This window comes from Panthera pardus, unplaced genomic scaffold (genome assembly GCF_024362965.1).
Source record: "Panthera pardus isolate Hobbes unplaced genomic scaffold, ASM2436296v1 HiC_scaffold_20, whole genome shotgun sequence".
Lineage (NCBI taxonomy): Eukaryota > Metazoa > Chordata > Mammalia > Carnivora > Felidae > Panthera > Panthera pardus.
In genome coordinates, this window is record NW_026526766.1 from 72,932,191 (window position 1) to 72,951,472 (window position 19,282).

Below are 19,282 nucleotides of genomic sequence, written 5' to 3' on the forward strand. Positions count from 1 at the left end.
GGACGCTTAACCGACCAAGCCACCCAGGCGCCCCTGTTAAAGTATTTCTTTTATGAACTATGGCATCAAACACCTACTTTTACAATAATCATAATGGGCACATGGCAGTCTAGTAGAAATCTGATTGCCTGATTTCAAATCCAGGCTCTTTCACTTTATAGTTATGTGATCCTGGGCAACTCACCTCTCTGACCCTTAATTTTCCATGTGTAAAATGGGTATAATAGTAAAAACCACCTAATTGATCGGTGGGGAGAAGTAAATATGATAATGTATATTTATACTTAGTATGGTACCTGGCATAGAGTATGTATTTTAGACACATGTGCATATTTCCTGTTACCTAAAAATGTTGCTTGAGGGTGTCTGTCAGTTAAGTGTCTGACTCTTCATTTCGGTTATGATCTCAGGGTTCGTGGGTTCAAGTCCCATGTCAGGCTCTGCGCTGTTAGCATGGAACCTGCTTGGGGTTCTCTCTTCCTCTCTGCCCTTCCCCCACCTTTCTCTCTCAAGAATAAATAAATAAACTTAAAATATATATATATTTAAAATGTAATTTGAACTCAGATACCCCTGTAAGGGAGAAAGCATGCTCAATCAGGGCACAAACTGACCTGTAACTATAAAACGCTATTAGCATAAATACAAAAATATAGAACTGGAAAAGGTCTCAAAGATCACCTAGGGCAAGCCTAATATTTAATAGACTAGGGTATGGAGAACCAAAGATGAGAAGTGATTTGTCTAAAGTTACACTCCTCACTGGGGGCAGAATCAACATTAGAATCTAGACTTTTCTGTATCCTTTACAGAACCTAAAATACTTTCTGATAATCAAGTTCCATATTTACCTTTTTTTATGCATTTTTTTAATGTTTATTTATTTTTGAGAGAGTACGAGCAGGGGAGGGGCAGAGAGAGAGGAGCCACAGACTCTGAAGCAGGCTCCAGGCTCTGAGCTGTCAGCACAGAGTTCAATGTGGAGCTCAAACTCACAAACCGCAAGATCATGACCTGAGCCGACGTTGGATGCTCAACCAATGGAGCCACCCAGGTGCCCCTAGATTTCTCTTTTTTCTACCTCTACACTGGTGGCTTCTCATTACTATGCTAATCAGATTTGCCTACATATACCTTTTATATAGTCTAAAACATATATTACATAAAAACAAGTATTTACATAACTGGCCTCTTAAAAATGCTTTGTGATTATTTTTACTGGATTGGTTTTATTCCACTACTAAACTGGGAGTTTCCTAGGGGCAAGAATTGTGCCTTATTCCTATCTGTATTGGATGAAGTGAAGTACCATACACTTAAGCAGACACTCACACATTTCTTCATTTCAAAGTCACCATGGTAGGAAAAGAGCCAAAAAAAAAAAAAAAAAAAAAAGGCAAGCTTCCTGATTACTACTTCTAGGTTAAGCATGGGTTTGAAGAGGCCTGGAAACTGGAACACAGATTATCAATCATCTTGACAGCCATCCAAGACACTAATGCTCCCGCTTCTACCAGGCCTGAATATCCTAAATGGAATCAAGGCAAGTCAAAATACATGAAAATTAATAAGCAAGTATATTTACAGCAAACTACAGTTATAAGAGGAAGTGGAAAGCAACTGCAATACCCACTGTCATATGTTCTACTTCCTCAGGAAAAAACAAAGAAGGAATAGATAAATCAGAGACTTCTGGGAAAACTTACGATATTCTCAATCTTAAATTTGATTTGTTTTTTCTGGTTATTACTGGGAATAAAAATAAGTTATATGCACAACTTTGTTTACTAAGTCTTTTATCATTCAGTTAGCTGCTGTCTACGTTTAAGAGCATAGATAAATGCCCAGAACTAAAATGTTTCATGTCCTTGATGGGCCTACTCAGAAAAGCAGCACAGCTGAGCCACCAAGAACTATCTCCGGCCAGCAATCTGGCAAAGAGCACATGACTGTTTTTATCCTGTCCTTTTCAGTCAGTAGCAGACTGCTCACTGCATAAAAGTTGGGAGCTCTAACATTCGTTTATAGACTTCTCCCCAATATTTTCACCTAGTGAAGAATGTGAATTTAAAGTATCTCTTATAGGGGCACCTGGCTGGCTCAGTTGATAGAGCATGTGACTCTTGATCTCGGGGTTAGGAGTTTGAGCCCCATTTTGGGTGTAAAGATTACTTAAAAATAAAATCTTAAGGGCGCCTGGGTGGCTCAGTCGGTTGAGCGTCCGACTTCGGCTCAGGTCATGATCTCACAGCTCATGGGTTCGAGCGCCACGTCGGGCTCTGTGCTGACAGCTCGGAGCCTGGAGCCTGCTTCACATTCTGTGTCTCCCTCGCTCTCTGCCCCTCCCCCACTCACACCCTGTCTCTCTCTCCTTCAAAAATAAATAAGCATTTAAAAAAATAATAAAATTTAAAAAAATAAATAAAATATTAAAAAGAAACTTTTTTTAAATACTGATTCAAAAGGCTCTTTCCCTCTTTTAAAAAATATATCCTTACTAGTTTTTTTATCCACTTATTCTAGGTTTGGGAGATGTTTGTTACAGTCTTCTTTATTAATGTGTCTATTTGTCCTTTTATATCTTGTAGTTTCGCTTTATGGAAGTTGCTGCTCTACTACAAGAAGCCCTCAGCTTACACAGTTCCTACATGCAGCATCTTCAGTTAGTATGTCTTAATTAAACTAATACTCGTCCCTCAACAGCACAGTGCAAATTTCACTTATAAAGGTATATTAACTGTAAGTAAATGCATAAAGTGCAAACTTTGCAGCTAGCTCTTCAGTCCACAGATCACTACACGACAGACACACGTATGATCAGTGACCAAGAGTGTCATTTCTTTCAGTCTGTTGGTGACTGGATATTGCACACCTGTTTTCCAGTTCAAGAGACAAAGAGCAAAGCATGTGCTTGTGCTGTCTTGTCTCCCCAGTGATAAACTTATGCGACATTTTACAAAAATAGATACTCAAAAGAGGGAATTGGCCAACAAAGATAAAAGTGCAGCACAGAAACTAACATGATAATGCTGGCAGTGAAATTTGGGTCATATATAAACGAAGTTATAGAAGAAATGTAAACTGAGGAATTGACACCACTGCTGTTTGAGAGACTCTAGATATAGAGTCGGAGGAATTTAATGAAGGCAAACATCAATATAAATAAGTGGTTATGACAAATGTCCTAGAATAAATGACAAGGCAAAAACTTCACATTAAAGGAACTCTTACAAGTATTTTACAACATTGAAAACACAAAGGATAAAATATCAGAAGCTGATCCAAACTTAGAAATATGACAACTTCCCAAAACAGAAAAAATGCTCACTCCATATCATAAGTTATACAAAGAGAAGTCAAGCACTTGACTTTTTTTATTGATAAGTTTTTTTTTAAAAAGAAATAAAACACTAAATCTCAATGTACCAACAGTTTGTTTCAACCAAAAATTTTAAGGGCTGTGAAACAATTATAATCTTTCCCATTGATTATTAAGCTTGCTTTGTACAGTTTCAGCTTGCATGGCCATATTTACAGTAACTCACTACCATGCAAAGTAAGTTCTCCCCATATTTAGTTCTTATTTCCCTACATGCTTACCGGCCCATTATTGTCTTAGTGGTATCTTGTTGTGATTTTGATTTGCATTTCCCTAATAACTAATGATGTTGAGCATCTTCTTACATACTTATTGTCAATTTGTACATCTTCTTTGGAGAAATATCTATTCAAATCTTTTGCTCTTTTAAATTGGGTTCATCTTGTTATTTTTTAACTGGATCTAATTGCTAGCTCATCTAATGGGTTTTTTTTTGTTTGTTTTAAATAGGTGAGTTAGGCCTAAATCAAAAAGCTGACTATGTCAACAGCAACTGCCTGGACTATGTAGAAATTTTAGTGTTTTAGGTAGAATAGGGAAAAAGGAACCAAAGCATTGCTTAACTCTTTTTTTTTTTTTTTAATGTTTATTTATTTTGAGAGAAAGAGAGAGAGATGGACAGAGCGTGAGCAGGGAAGGGGCACGGAGGGAGAAACAGATTCTGAAGCAAGTTCCAGGATCCTAGCTGTCAGCAGAGCCTGATGCAGGGCTTGAACTCACGGACCATGAGATCATGACATGAGCCGAACTTGGACGCTTAACCAACTGAGCCACCTAGGCGCCCCTCAAAGCATTGCTTAACTCTTAAAATAACTGAGTAACTGAAAGAACCCAAAGTGGAACTCAGTGGATGTGGGCCATTCAAAGTGAAAGCAAGGGTGGAATGGGGTGGTGAGGGTGAAGAAAGGACTTAAGAGTAGGTAATACAAATTCAGTCACAGAGTAAGTCAAAAGATCCTATGGAAGACCAAGACAGCCAGAGTCATTTTATGGTCATTCTTGTACTGAACTCTCCAACAGGAGTAGAAGCATCTTGAGAGCAGGCACAGAAGCTTAATCTGTTAGTAGTCAGTAAGATGAGGGGTGTATGTTGATGTATTCATCATTCTCTGTACATTCTTAAATTTGTTAAACATGTGTTCAAAAAAGGCTCTTCAAGGATCAGGACTGGCAGCTCACTTTCAAAGGTCAAGCGGTCTACTGACACAACCTGAGGGAAAAGGCTAAACTGATTATCAGAACAGACAAAATCCTGCCACGTGAAGACTTGTGCCCCAGGCTAACAGACACAATGACTGGGGACAGGGAATAGCAACCGCTGTCTCTTATACTGGTTTTAAGCTTTAGAGTGCAATTTCACAACTATCATTCATTCAACAGGCACTGACGGAGCACACACTACGCACAGCGCTGAGCGCTAGACACAGATGAACGACCTAAGCAGTCCCTGTTCCGTCAGGGTTCATAATCTAATAGGTTCGGTGTTGCAAGAATGGAGGTAATCAGCCTAGCTGTGGGAATAAGGAAGAGAAAGCAATGCATTCTGCTTGGGTCTGTAGCGAAAGGACCAAAAGGTGCCATCTGAGCTGGGCCTTGAAGGATGCTGCAGCTGACCCAGAAGGGCCAATTCTGAAGTGTCACTGCCTTGTCCCCGGGGAACAGAAAGGATCATATCGACCTCAACTGACTCCTATAAAAACCCTGAGGCAGATGTTCTCATCAGTAATCCATTTCACAGAAGGAGAAACTGACCCACAAAGCAAAAGGCGAACCCTAGGGCCATACTGAGTGCCACGGGACATGCCGGGTCCAGAATCGAGGTGGACAGATACAGCGCAGTTTCGAACTCTGCCGGGATTCTGAAACCTGTAGAGCACCGGAATGTGGCAGGGGTCTGGACCCGGAAGTAGGGAAGAAGTCTGAGAGCGACCCCTCCAACCATTTGCCCGGTTCTCTCAGCCACGCCCTCGGTCCCACGCTTCTCAGTCACTCACCCGCCGCTAGGCGAGAGGAAGTCGGTGTCGTCTTCGTCTCCCGCACCGAACATCGCGGTGCCTTTCACCCAGCCGCAAGGGGGGAGGTCGGAAGGTTTTCGGGGCCTTTCCCCGCTGACGTCGTGAAATGCCGCGGCGGCGTGCTGCTTTCCGGCAGGACGAACTCTCGCACGGTTGATCGGCCGGGAGGGGCCTAAGGTCTGGAGAAGGTGGGGGAAAGGCAAATGGGAGGGCCTCGCAGGCACGCGCGCCAGTGACGTAAAGCTTCTCCAGCCTGCAGAGGCGGTGAAATCCGCGGGAGCTCCAAAATCCTGCACAGGGATTGGCCAACGAGGCAGGGGGCGGGGCAGGGGCAGGAATCCGCGGCCTCGGTGGCTGCCGTGGACACGTCGAGCCGGGCATAAGTGGAGGGGGCTTCCGAAGAGTCGTGCGATTGGTGACGGGTTAAGGTTCCAAGAGGGAGGTGCCGGTGGCAAGACTGGATCTGGAAGGTAAGCAACCCACCCCCCCACCCCCCCACCCCCGCCCTCTCCCACCTTTGGCACAGGAACAGCCCTTTCGCCTCCAGGACAAGGACCCTCCATGCGACTCTAATCCGCTCTGTGAAAGGAGAAAGGGCCCGAGACTGGCAGACTGGAGAACTGCGCTTTCGGTCAGGCCCCACAGTGACATAGGGAGAGTGACCTTGGGGCAGGGTGTTCGGTGCCTCACTTTCCCCGTCTATAAAACGGGCTTGACGTCCCTAACGCTTGTGCCCTGTGGCCGTCCTCACTGTTTATTCAACGGGCTGTTTGTCCACTAATTCCATGTGCCGGCTTGGTCAAGAAGCTTTTAGACCTCAGAGGTCATCGAATTCAATCCCAGTCCCCTCATAATCCCAGAATTTGCAATAGGGAAACGGAGTAATAAACGCTTGGATGACTAGTCCTAGGTCACACAGAGTAAAGGGCAGGCAGACTGGGGCTGGATCCCTCCTCCTCTCTTGGTTCAGGAGTTAGCAAGCTGATGGGTGAGCAAGAACCTTATCAGGTTTTAAGCACTGTGCACCTTTACGGAGTGCTCATTGCTGGACTGAGGCATACATCTTTAGAGAATTCCCCTCTCGATGCAAGTGAGGTGCAGAAGAGCTGGGATATTCTGGGGGTGAGTGTTGGAAAGGAGAAAACTTTAGAAGTGCAAAAATCCCAGTCCCAGTCTTGGTCTGGGTTTTGCTTCGTCTTCTTGCCACAGACCTAAGTCAACATCAGTTGTTGGGGACTTCTCTTTCTTCAGTTTCCACCCTCTCTGTGTCTTATGTAAGTGTTTCTTTGACTAACCTGGTAGAGTTACTGAAACCATCTCTGGTTAGGCCTGATTTAGCCAAGGTGTAGATAAGCAGATAACGTAGCGTCCGTTTCTTAAACAGTTTTTTAAAGTTTATTCTGAGAGAGAGAGCGCAGGAGGGACAAAGAGAATCCCAAGCAGGCTCCACACTGTCAGCGCAAAGCCCAATGCAGGGCTGAAACTCAAGAACTGAGATATGACCTGGGCCAAAACCAACAATCAGACACTTAACTGACTGAGCCACCCAGATGCCTCTGTAGCATAGCATCCGTTTCCATAGATCTCTTTCACTCAGGGCTTCTCCCAAACAGTTTAGTATAACAAGTGTCCCTTACCTGAAAGTTTTAGTCTGTTAACATGATACTGAAGTGAAGTGATTGATAGTGATTCACCTCCTAGAGAACTTCCCACCTCTTGGTACTTCCCTGGTTCTGCTTTTTATTATAGTTTGTGTACTTGTACTAAAGTGTGAGCTCCTCAAGGGCAGGGACAGTTTTATTCATCTTGAGGTCACCTGTGCCACAGAGTACTGTACCCTCTTGGCAATAATGGTTTCTTATTCTTTGTTACAGTGAGTAATGGAATTCATCCTTGTTCCCATTCCTTAACTTATGCTCTTAGGATTTTTTGCACGTGGGACCCAGTGAGCCCAGCAATGACTCTTGCCTTCCAGAAAGATAGATATGTTGTACTAGCTATGAACAGTCAGGGTTGCTTAGTCTCTTTTGGTAATTGAAGATGATTTTACTATTGTTTAAAGCTCTAGGGGAGGGGAAAGAGGGAAATAGAATAGCTAGAAATATTATGTGTTACTAATTTTTGTTAGGATTCCTTTGTTAAACCGAGGGATGGGGCTGTGGTCTGCTTCCTGTGTTTATTTTAAAGATTAAGATGGTTAAAGCAGTGAAGGCTGACAGTGTGAAAACAATGATGCCACTGGAACCTAAGCACTAGAACTGGAACCCTTTGCCATAGCTCTGTTTAGAATATGAACTTGGCTATCTCTCAGGGAAAGAAAGAATGAAATGCATAAGTAATTTACATAGCTCTTTCTAATTCCTCTTCCTCGTACTGATCATTGTCATTCCAGCACTGAAACATCAGAATAGTGTTTTATTTCTTTTTTAATGTTTATTTATTTTGAGAGAGAAAGATGGCTAGTGGGGGAGGGCAGAAGGAGAAGAATCCAGATATCAAGAGCCAGAAGCTCAAACCAACTGGGCCACCCAGGCACCCTTGAATAGTGCTTTTAAAAAATGCTAAAGGATTGGGACACCTGGGTGACTCAGTCGGTTGAGCAGCTGACTTCAGCTCAAGTCATGATCTCACTGTTTGTGAGTTTGAGCCCTGCATCCTGCTCACAGCCGTCTGAGGAGCCCACTTTGAATCCTCTGTCTCCCTCTCTATCTCTCTGCCCCTCCCCAACTCACACGCACTAGTTCTCCCTGTCTCTTAAAAATAAACATTTTTTTTTTAATGCTAAAGGATCATTTGAGTGCTTATCTTGAATTCTTGAGTTGGGAATGTTTTCATGCAGGGTACTTAAGTAGCCTTTTTAGATAGGCAGGAACATAAAATCTGGATCAACATTTTTGAGACACCACAAACATGCATGCCTAGGTCACCATTGTGGGAACACAGCTGCTAGTTCTGATCAGCTGTATGAGAAAGGGGAAGATAATGGTAAGGCGTCCTCAGTAAGATTGGGTACACTAAAAAGCCACTGTCTTCCTGAACTGGAATATTGGACCAGGAATCAAGAAACCTGAATTCCCATCCCAGCCCTTCTAACTCACTCTGAGCTTGGGCCAGACTCCCTAAACACTTTGGGAGTGAATTAGACCCAGACATCTATTAAGTACTATTGAGGATGCAGAGGTAAGTAAAGCACAACCCTCATCTCAAGTGTGAATTAAGCATTTTTGTTTGTTTTAAGTACACAGTTTTTAGGTGTATTTATAAAATGGATTGACCCCTGAAGATTAGCTAGGAAGTGGCAATTTTAACAATTCCTTTCAAATTCTCAGTAATTTTGCCATAGAGATGATAATTCTTGTATATAAGCACACCCATACTAGTCTACTAGTGAATGCATTGTAAATATTAAACTATAAAAACTATTAATGTTTAAAGTTATAACCAGGTTAGATCATAGGTGTGGTGATAGTGATATGAATTGAATATAGGTTTGGGGGAGTTGGTATAGTGTTCTTTCTGTTCAGTCACTGAAAACAGAAGAATGTCAGAACCCAATTCAAGAAATATCTGAAAACCTTCTATGTGTAAGGCCCTGTGCTGGGTATGGGCAAGGAATAGGAAAACGAATAAGTCATTGCCCTCAAAGTGCTTATGGTTGAATAGCGGGGATAATTGAAGTATACAAATAATTGAGAAGACATAGCAAAGTAAGTCCCATAAGTAGAAATTAATTATTGTGGGATTTCAAAGGAAGAAGAGATCATATCTGGTTTGGTGGAGTTTGTGGGTCTAGATAATGGCCTTTGAAGATGACTGGGGTGGTTCCTAGTGAAATGAGAAAGTAAGGTTTTCCAGGTTGAGGGGGTGGCTTTGGCAAAAGCAAAAAGGCAGGAAAGAAGGCACGAATTTCTTTTTCTTTTTCTTTCTTTCTTTTTCTCTTTATTTCTTTCTTTCCTTTTTTTGTAAATTTTTTTTTCATGTTTATTTATTTATTTTGAGAGACTGAGCGTAAGCAGGGAAGGGGCAGAGAGAGAGAGAGTCCCAAGCTCTGTCAGTGCAGGCTCGATCTCGAACCTAGAAGTCACAAATTTCTTATGGCACAAGAGTTGCCCTTTTATCTGACGCAGTTAGGGCCAATAGTTGGCCAACAACAAAAATAAGTTAAAACAAGGAATCATTCAGATATTAGTTACACACAGATCTTAAACATTTAATTTTAACTTAAAGCATAAACATCTTTTTGCCATTCTTTAAAATAAGCTGTTTCCAGGCTGACAATGTGTTACCTGCTTGGGATTCTCTCTGCCCCTCCTGTGCACACCTGCTTGTACATGCCCTCTCTTTCTCTCAAAATAAGTAAATAAATAAAAAAGAATAAGGCTTTTCTTGGGACACCTGGATGGCTCAGCCCATAGAGCACCCAACTCTTGATCTCAGGATCACGAGTTCAAGCCCCTCATTGTGCGTGGACCCTACTTAAGAAAACAATAACAACAACAGAAACATTTAATAGTTTTCATAAAATAAGCCTTTTCTTAGGGTATGGGTCCCAGAGATCTGCAAACTATAGCATGGCGGCCAAATCTTGTCCTAGCCCTCTGTTTCTGGAAATAGTGTCATTGGAACACAGCCATGCTTATTTGTTGCCATATTATCTATGGCTACTTTGACTTACAAAGTACAGTTGTCTGTATCTCTGTGACTCATCTTTATCTAGTCTTTGCAAAGCTTTCAACTTGGTTTTCATAGAAGTAACTACCAGAGAGTCTATGTAGTATAGTAGCTAAACTCTTAATGTCTGGAGCCAAATTGTTTCGCCGTTTATTAGTTATGCAGTCCTTGAGCAAGTTGCTTGGTTTTCTCCTTTGGAAAAAAGGGACAGTGACAGTATCCAGTCTCTAGGGATCTTGTGAAGATTGTATGAGTCAATTCATGTGGAGCACTTAGAACAGCATCTGGTAGGTAGTAAGAAAATATTAGCTGCTGCTGTTGTTTTCCTCTTCTCACTTACATTTAATTGCTTTACATAATACGTTATTAAATTATATTCTTATAACAGTAAACACAATTGGCATAAGTTGATTTCTTTTTTTTTTATTAATGTTTATTTATTTTTGGAGAGAGACTATGCTCACATGCCAGTGGCGGAGGGACAGAGAGAGGGAGACAGAGAATCTGAAGCAGGCTCGAGTCTCTGAGCTGTCAGTGCAGAGCCGGAGACAGCCTGATGCAGGCTCCAACCCACCCACTGTGAGATCATGACCAGAGCTGAAGCCGGATGCTTAACTGAACTACCCAAGGCCCCCAGTTGATTCATTAACAAACATACCTGATACTCTTGATAAGCACACAAATTCCCTAAGGGAATCCCATGATATTAGAAAATAGCCAAGGGGCACGTGGGTGGCTCAGTTAAGCATCTGACTTCAGCTCAGGTCATGATCTGGTGGTTCCTGAGTTCAAGCCCTACGTTAAGCTCTGTGCTGACAGCCCAGAGCCTGGAGCCCGGTTAGGATTCCATGTCTCCCTCTCTCTCTCCCCCTCCCCCGCTCATGCTCTGTCTCTCTCTCCTTCAAAAATAAATAAACATTAAAAAATTAAAAAAAAAAAAAAAAGAAAGAAAAGAAAATAGCCTGGTTACTGTGTTATTTAAATTGGTTAAGAGAATTCTGTGAGGATGGTTTGCTAAGAGTATAAGACAGCAGGAGCACCTGGGTGGCTCAATCGGTTGAGTGTCCAACTTCGACTCAGGTCATGATCTCACAGTATGTGTGTTCGAACCCCACGTCGGGCTCTGTGCTGATAGCTCAGATCCTGGAGCCTGCTTCACATTCTGTGTCTCCCTCTCTCTCTGCCCCTCCTCCACTCACATTCTGTCTCTCTCTTCTTCGAAAATAAACATTAAAAAATTTTTAAAAAATATTGTAGGACAGCAGAACACATCAGGAAGTAGTGGATTAAGATTGAAAAGGAGAGCAGGGCCATATTTGTTTAATACCTTGAAGGCCAAGGGGATAAGTTTGTATTTAGCCATGTGGGAAATGGGATTATTTATCCTACATGACATGAGTTATATGAAAAAATTCAAGTGGTTTAAGAGTATATGATGTAAAAAGTAAAATTCTCTCTAGCTCTGCCCCATATGAGTATCCACTTCATTTTTCTAACAGTCCTGGAACGTGGAGTTGACCCGAGGACTGAATGAGATAAGGCATGGTAAACACTACTGGGTGCATGGGTATTAGCTGTTAAAAACCTCAGTCCAGTTTTTCTTCGGATTATAATCTCAGTTTTGAATGAGAAAAATAAAGGTTCTAGACTGTAAATAAAACTAAATGCTCTAAAGGGAACAATTTTGCCATACTCCTAGGAGTCTCTGAACCTTGTTCTTTGCCTCTCCCGGTTCTGGTTTGGCTCTGCGTTGATCCCTTTTTGAAGTGCTGCAAAACAGAAGAAGGTGGCATAATTATCACTGGAAAAGCAAGTGTTTACAATGGCAAGATGACTTGAACTGGTGGAAGATGTCAGATAAATCAGTGACCAGGCATCCCCCAGATAACTGCCATTTAAGGTTGGCAAGCCTGGCACGATTGGGGGATGGGGAGGGAGAAGGGAGGGCAGGTTGATGATGCTGGCACTCCCACAGGCAGCTTTTAGCATAATAAAGCCACTTTAAAAATCAGAAGTTTTTTGTAGATCATGACTAAGTATGAGAAGTCATCAAAAGTGTGATACTTAATACTTTAAAATGAGCCTTTTATGCCAAAAGAAATCTTACAGTAGGGACTGGGAAGGAAATGCTTTTGAAGTTCATTGCTTTGAGTCATATCATTTCAGATTTAGGTGACCTTCCCAAGCAGAGGAGGGGCCCATCCTTAGGAATGCAAAGCCCTGCAGAGAAGGAAACCTTTGAGAAGGGTCCACCCTACCTCTTTTCCTTTTACACAAAGGCCCTAGGCTTCTGTATACAACCTGCTTTTGTAGGCTGAGGACATTATGCAATACAGTATACTGACATGGAAACCTGCATTCCAGAAGTAAATGGATAAATGGTTTGGAGGGAATCTCTATCGAGAGCAGAACTCTAGCGACCAGTGACACGTTAAAGCACCTTTTTTGTTAGTCAGGTTGAGTCTTTTCTCTAAATAGGTAGTAGAGGTGCTGTGAAAAATGTGCTGTTTACACAATTTTGAAGCAGTTTAAGAGCACCTGGAACTTAGTCTTTTGGTTTATAAAATAAAAGGCAAAGGAATGCTAAGTATACCCCCACCCCCACCCTGTTCCTCTCTCCTTCCTTTTTTTTTTCCTCCTGCCTTTTCTGATGGCTTTTTATCAGCTCCCACACAGCCCTCTGCATGATCTATATCTTAGTACATCTTCTACTGTTTTTTATTGTTTGTATGTATTTCTTCTCCAACAGACTGGACTTCTTGAGGATAAGAGTTCACCACAGTACCATCACTCAATAGGTACACAATATACTGAATGAATGAATGAGTGAGTGAGTTCCTCAGGGTCACAAATACAGTAAGTCCCAAGAGCCAGATCTAGAACCCAGGTCTTCTGATTCCTAGCCCAGTACTTTCTCTACCACACCATGCAACCTCAATCTGAGGTAATAAACAACTTTTCTCTTTCTGGTTTACATTCTCTCAGTGCATTTTCATTAAATCATCCTTTATTAATTAAAGGGAGGGAGGAGTAAAGTAGTAGCAGTTAAGATGCTTTCTAGTTTCTGCTTCACACCAAATTTATTCCCAGTATTCTTCAGAGGCAAACCAAAAACATGATCTAGATGATTAAAATCCTTTGTAATATAACCGAAGGAAAATTTAGGGGTGCCCGTCTGGCTCAGTCAGTAGAACATAGGACTCTTGATCTCAGGGTCATGAGTTCAAGCCCCACATTGGGCGGGAAGCCTACTTAAAAAGAAAAAAAGGAAAATTTAAGCAAGGGGGACCTTTGCCTTTGATTATAACAGGAAGGCAGTTAAAGCAATGCTTTGCCAATGTATGTTTATCTGACTAGCTTGTGTTCTTTTTTATCTTATTTTATTTTTTTAAGTTTATTTACTTTGAGAGAGAGAGAGAGAGAGAGTCTTTAAGTAGGGGAGGTACAGAGAGAAAGGGAGAGAGAATCCCAAGCAAGCTGCATGCTCAGTGCTGAGCCCAGTGCAGGGTTCAGTCCCACCACCGGGAGATCATGACCTGAGCCGATATCAAGAGTCAGATCCTCAACCCACTGAGCCACCAGTTACAACCTAGCTTGTGTTCTTTAAATCAAACTGTAAGGGACTGTATACATTTTTCTTAATGTTTATTTATTTTTGAGAGAGAGAACGTAAGCAGGGGAGGGACAGAGAGAGGGGGACAGAGGACCTGAAGCGCGGGCTCTGCACTGATAGCAGTGAGCCCAATGTGGGGCTTGAACTCACGAACCATAAGATCGTGACCTGAGCCAAAGTTGGGCGCTCAACCGACTGAGCCACCCAGGTCCCCCAAGAGGCTATATACTTTAAGTGACGTGGAAGTGAGCCGTATGTGTGATTTGGACATCTCCTTGCAGAGTTTTTGTCATCTAATGAGTAAGCAAGCTATTACTAATAGGATTTCATCCTTACTATAACTTAGAATCAAAAGTATTTTGACATATTTTATTTGATCCTCCCAACCCTATGAGTTGATGGAGTGTAGGTATATTTTTATATCCATTTTGCAATAAACTAGTATTTGTTGGCTTGAGTGATTTGCTTAATGTCATGTGGCTAACGTATGGCACATGCGTCTGTAGCCCGGGGCCACCTGTGTCTAGTCCAGTGTTTTTGCTACTTTTACCACACTCTCTGTAAAACACTGTAATCTATGTAAATCATACTAAAGCACTTGTGGTCAGCACGTTGGAAATGTGTCAAGACTACACAAGGATCCAGTAAGAGGAGTATGAAAGGGTGCATCTTGTGCTTGCTGGATTTCAGGATATGGCTTAGCCAACAACAAAGGGTATCTGAGAAATGGAGTATAGTAGCTGGGAGGTCCACTCCCCATTGGACTTAGGCCCTTGTATCATTGCATAACCAAAAGACCTTTTCAGTTTGTTTGCTTGACATATCAAATTTAAGTTGTCCTATTCAGACCAGGTAAATAAAAGCTTCGCCAAAGGCCTTTGTGAAAAATGTTGTACACTTGATCTTCTATGTACGGAAAGGTGAGAGTGGGCCATAGAAACAGGAGCTTCTATGTTATTTGTCACTAAAGCAGGATATGTAAAGCTCAGAAATCCCTCCTGCTTAGCTGCTTCCCATCTGAAGAACCATCTGAAGAAATGAGAGGGTCAGGGTACGTGGTTAGACCGCTGTTACAGAAGCCTTATGTGAGAAGTAAGTATTACGGATTCAGTTGAATAAAGAGTATATTAGCGTTATTGTTTACTAACGTGGGCCTCGGTTTCTCCATCTGTAAAATAAGGGAGTTGGACTTGATAATTTTTGAATAGGAAATATATTCACATGGTTGACAATTCAAAATGTATAAAAGGATATTAGTGAAAAACGCTCCTTCTACTCTTTACCCACATCTGACCAGTTCCCCTCCTAGGGACCTAGTTACCACTTTCTTGTACCCTGATAGTATAGATGTTTACAAATAATATGTATATACTTTTTAAGTTTATTTATTTATTTTGAGAGAAAGAGCAGGGGTGGGGGAGGGTCAGAGAGAGAGAGGAAGAGAGAATCCCAAGCAGGCTTCCCCCTGTCAGTGTAAAACCCAAGGTGGGGCTCCATCTCACAAACCATGAGATCATGACCTGAGCCAAAACCAAGAGTCAGACACTTAACTGACTGAGCCACCCAGGCACCCCAAGAGCTTCCTCGTTGTTTATGGCTGCAAAGTAATTCCATTTTATGGAAATATGATTATTTATTTATTTAATCGGTGCCCAATCAATGAACATTTACATTGTATTTTTTTTTTAATTTTTTTTAATGTTTTATGTTAGAGAAAAAGAGACAGAGAGCGAGCAGGGGAGGGGAGCAGAGATGGAGACATAATCTGAAGCTGGCTCCAGGCTCAGAGCTGTTGTCGGCACACATCCTGATGGGGGGTTCAAACTCACAAACAATGAGATCATGACCTGAGCCGAAGTCAGACTCTTAACTGACCGAGCCACCCTGGCGCCCCTATTTACATTGTATTTTCAATATTTTGCTATCACAGTCCTCTGACAGATAACTTTGTTCCTATAACAGTTAACATATGTTTCAATGTGTCTTTAGGATATATACAGCTGACCCTTGAACATGGTAGGTTTGAACTATGTGAGTCCACTTACAGGTGGATTTTTTATGGTACTGATCTGTAAATGTATTTTCCCTTATGATTTTCTTAATAAAACTTTGTTTTCTCTAGTTTACTTTATTGTAAGGATACAGTACATAATATATATAAGATATAAAACATATTAATGGACTATGTTATCAGTAAGGTTTTCGGTCAACAGTAGGCTATTAGTAGTTAAGTTTGGGGGGAATCAAAAGTTATACACAGATTTTCACCTGCTTGTGGGTCGATGCCCCAACCCCTGTGTTCTTCAAGGGTCAACTTGAAGTGCTGGCTCAAAGGGTATGTACATCAGAGTGATAATTAAACACTCTCCTAGTTCTGGTATTCTATGAGATTTTAATTGAAAATGAACAGTAAAAGAGATGAGAAGGTATCGTTTTCTTGAAACATCTTAATTTTTTTTTAATGTTTATTTTTGAGAGAGAGTGCGAGCAGGAGGGGGGCAGGGAGAGGAGACACAGAATCTGAAGCAGGCTCCAGGCTCTGAGCTGTGAGCACAGAACCCAATGTGGGGCTTGAACTCACGAGCCATGAGATCACGACTGGAGCCAAAGTCAGACGCTTAACCAACTGAGCCACCCAAGCACCCAGACATCTTAATTTTTAATCTCTTTTTATTCAGAGACTACATCTCAAGTAAAGGCCAAGTATGCAACGTTACCAAAATGATGTTGAATTGCAAACTTGACAAAAGTCACCTACTACATTACAATCCTATAGATTTCTCTAGTGCTGTTCAGTGTGCTATTACTCAGAAGTTAATTTGTAAGGTCAATGTTATGTTATAAACTCAGGACAAAAAGAGAACTATTGCCTAACTACCTTTTACCAGTACTTACGATGGGGTTTTGGAGTGGTGGGGTTTTGGACCTACCATCCAAGAAAGAATTCTGGGGACCTCTTTGGTGCAAAAAAGGTGATTTTATTAAAACACCTAGGGGTGCCTAGGTGGCTCAGTCCTTTAAGCGTCCAACTTCAGCTCAGGTCATGATCTCGAAGTCCCTGAGTTACAGCCCCGGGTGGGGCCCTGTGCTGACAGCTCAGAGCCTGGAGCCTGCTTAGGATTCTGTGTCTCTGTCTCTCTGCCCCTCCCCTGCTTATGCTGTCTCTCTCACTCACAAAAATAAATAAATGTTTAAAAAAATTTTTTTTAAAACCCAAAACACCGGGACAGGACCCCTGGGAAGAAAGAGCTGCTGGGGTTGTGAGGAGTGACTGGTTATATACTATGGAGTTGGAGGAGGTAAAGGCCAAAGGGAGGTCTCCAGAAGGGCTTTTTTTTTTTCCCCCAGAAGGACTTTCATATGCTAAACAGGACTCAAAGAAGCCAGAGGCCTTACTATTATCAAGCTAAGGTTGTTCTTCCTCTAGTAAGGCATTAACAATATGACTGTAGGGGGTTCCTGGAGAAATATTACACTCTGTGTTTACCTCAAGTATTTGTCAATGGACTGCAGGTTATAAGGAAATTTAATTTTATCTGCCATTTCCTTCTTGGCTTTGTTCCCTTCATCACTATAGAGGGGAGGGTGATATTAAGGAATCTAGGAAACTGAGTCTATAGGTTTCTGGAGATTAGGCTATTGATAAGATTGCCTTTTCCTTGTAATTTACTAAGATATTTGTAAACTGAAGGATACCCCTGTCCTGCATGACTGTGATCTCTATCGGTGAGCCATTTGTTTTCTTTCCTTCCCTTTGTTCTTGGGCAGCCAGGGGTGCCTGAGGAGTGTCCTATATATCCCACCTGGGGTGGGAGTGGGACGGTTGTTAAGCTTGTGCTTTGCCCTGAGCTGACCTTATGCTCCCTCATCACCTCATAGAGGATTCAGAAGATTAGCTGTTTATGACAGTCTATGTAGGGAATGAAAGTAGAAAGATAAAGGAGAGCCTAACTGAGACCTGTCTGTTGGTGTATGTTTTTCACCGGCTTCCCAGGTTTTTGATGATTGTGGAATGTGATAATTTTGTGAAATAGGTGATACTCTAGCAATCACATGTCTTTCTGAGGTGCTAGGGGCACAAAGCAGATCGAAATTCTGTCATCCCCTCATACTTCTTGACTGGACCTACTAACCTTCCCTCCATTTCTCACCTCCATCTCATTCTCTTTCTAGGTGTCTTAAGCCATTTGTGAAATTTGTTCTGTAGGTAGTAGGTTTCAATTAGAGCCTCCATGGGCGTCATCACAACATTCTCTAAAGCCCCTGGGGCAGAGGGTACTTAATACTAATTGAATGTTGAACTGAGTTGAGTAGATGTCTGAGTGATCCAGCCTCTATCCCGCTACCCTCTCAAGGTGCTGCTACCCGCTACCCTCTCAAGGTGCCGTATCTCTCCTTCCCTCCCCCACCCCCATATATGACACACCTTCCAACCGACCCCTGAGCACACCTATTATGATTCCGGAAGGAGCAAAAGGTCGAGTAAATTGTCTTGAAGAAGGGTGTATGTGTGGGTGGGTGTGTGTTTGGGTAAATCTACACACACATTCCTTCTGGCTCCCACAGCCATTCTTTGTACTGTGGTTAAAAATGTGGACCTTATTTACTTAACTACACACTAGTGGCAGCTGTGAAGTTAGACACACTCTAGCAATAACCTAGGAGGTTCATCTCAAAATAAACATGTATCTTTTTATTCCCACAAGTCTCATGTGTATGAAATCATAAAAATAAAAGGGAATATTAGATAAATATAAACTCTGGCTTATAAATGCAGTCATATGTTTAGAAGAGGCAATTGGATTAGTGTTGGCTTCTCTGATTTTTTAGAAAAAATTTTTTAATGTTTATTTATTTTTGGAGAGCTAGCATGAGCGGGGGAAGGGGCAGAGAGAGGGAGAAACAATCTGAAGCAAGCTCCAGACTCAGTTGTCAATATAGAGCCTGATGTGGGGCTCAAACTCCCAAACCGTGAGATCATGACCTGAGCCGAAGTTGGACACTTAACCAACTGAGCCACCTAGGTGCCCCTTTTTTAAATTTTTTGATGTTTATTGTTTTTGAGAGAGAGAGAGAGAGAGAAAATGAGCGGGGGAGGGGCAGAGAGAGAGGGAGACACAGAATCTGAAGAGGCTCCAGGCTCCCAGCTGTCAGCACAGAGCCCGATCTCAAATTTATGAACCGCGAGATCATTACCTGAGCCAAAATCGGACGCTGAACCAACTGAGCCACCCAGGTGCCCTTTGACCATTCTGATTTTAGAATAAAGAAACTTGTCTATGAACCATGCTTTAAACACTTAAAGACTCTGTGGGATAGGAGATAGCTCAGCCCTCTTGTACACTATACCTCCTAAAGTTACAGATGAGAGGATGATAGGGCCGAACACACAGCTTCCCCAGGTAGGTCCCATCTTTTCAAATATAAGCTTTCCTAAATGTCAGGCTCCCAGGGAAGTTACTGCTGGGTAGCTCAAGCTAGATGCCTCACTAGGCTTCTTTCTGCCTGTTATTTGGACAGCTTGTTAAAGGGCCATTAGCTACATGAAAAGAGTTTACTTTATTATGGTTTCAGAAATACCACAAGGTGTATGGTGCTATGTTA

The 19,282-nt window shown here is 42.0% G+C and overlaps 2 protein-coding genes across 4 annotated transcripts in view; one reads left to right on the forward strand and one right to left on the reverse strand.

Moving 5' to 3' along the window:
* Nucleotides 1-5,513, reverse strand: part of FKBP15 (FKBP prolyl isomerase family member 15) — a 56,723-nt gene extending 51,210 nt beyond the window's left edge. For 2 of the 3 annotated variants that reach the window (XM_019454122.2, XM_019454120.2), the window contains exon 1: nucleotides 5,374-5,512. In XM_019454122.2, coding sequence (XP_019309667.2) covers nucleotides 5,374-5,426 — 53 coding nt within the window. In that variant the 5' untranslated portion in view covers nucleotides 5,427-5,512. Of the gene's footprint in view, nucleotides 1-5,373 lie in introns of all 3 variants that reach the window. The other variant, XM_053908196.1, reaches the window with a different exon arrangement.
* A 194-nt stretch (nucleotides 5,514-5,707) lies between these two features.
* The window catches only part of SLC31A1 (solute carrier family 31 member 1), a 40,462-nt gene continuing 26,887 nt past the window's right edge, over nucleotides 5,708-19,282 (forward strand). Inside the window, exon 1 of the mRNA XM_019454143.2 lies at nucleotides 5,708-5,864. The gene's annotated coding sequence lies outside the window, so the exon portion shown is untranslated. The remainder of the gene's footprint in view (nucleotides 5,865-19,282) is intronic.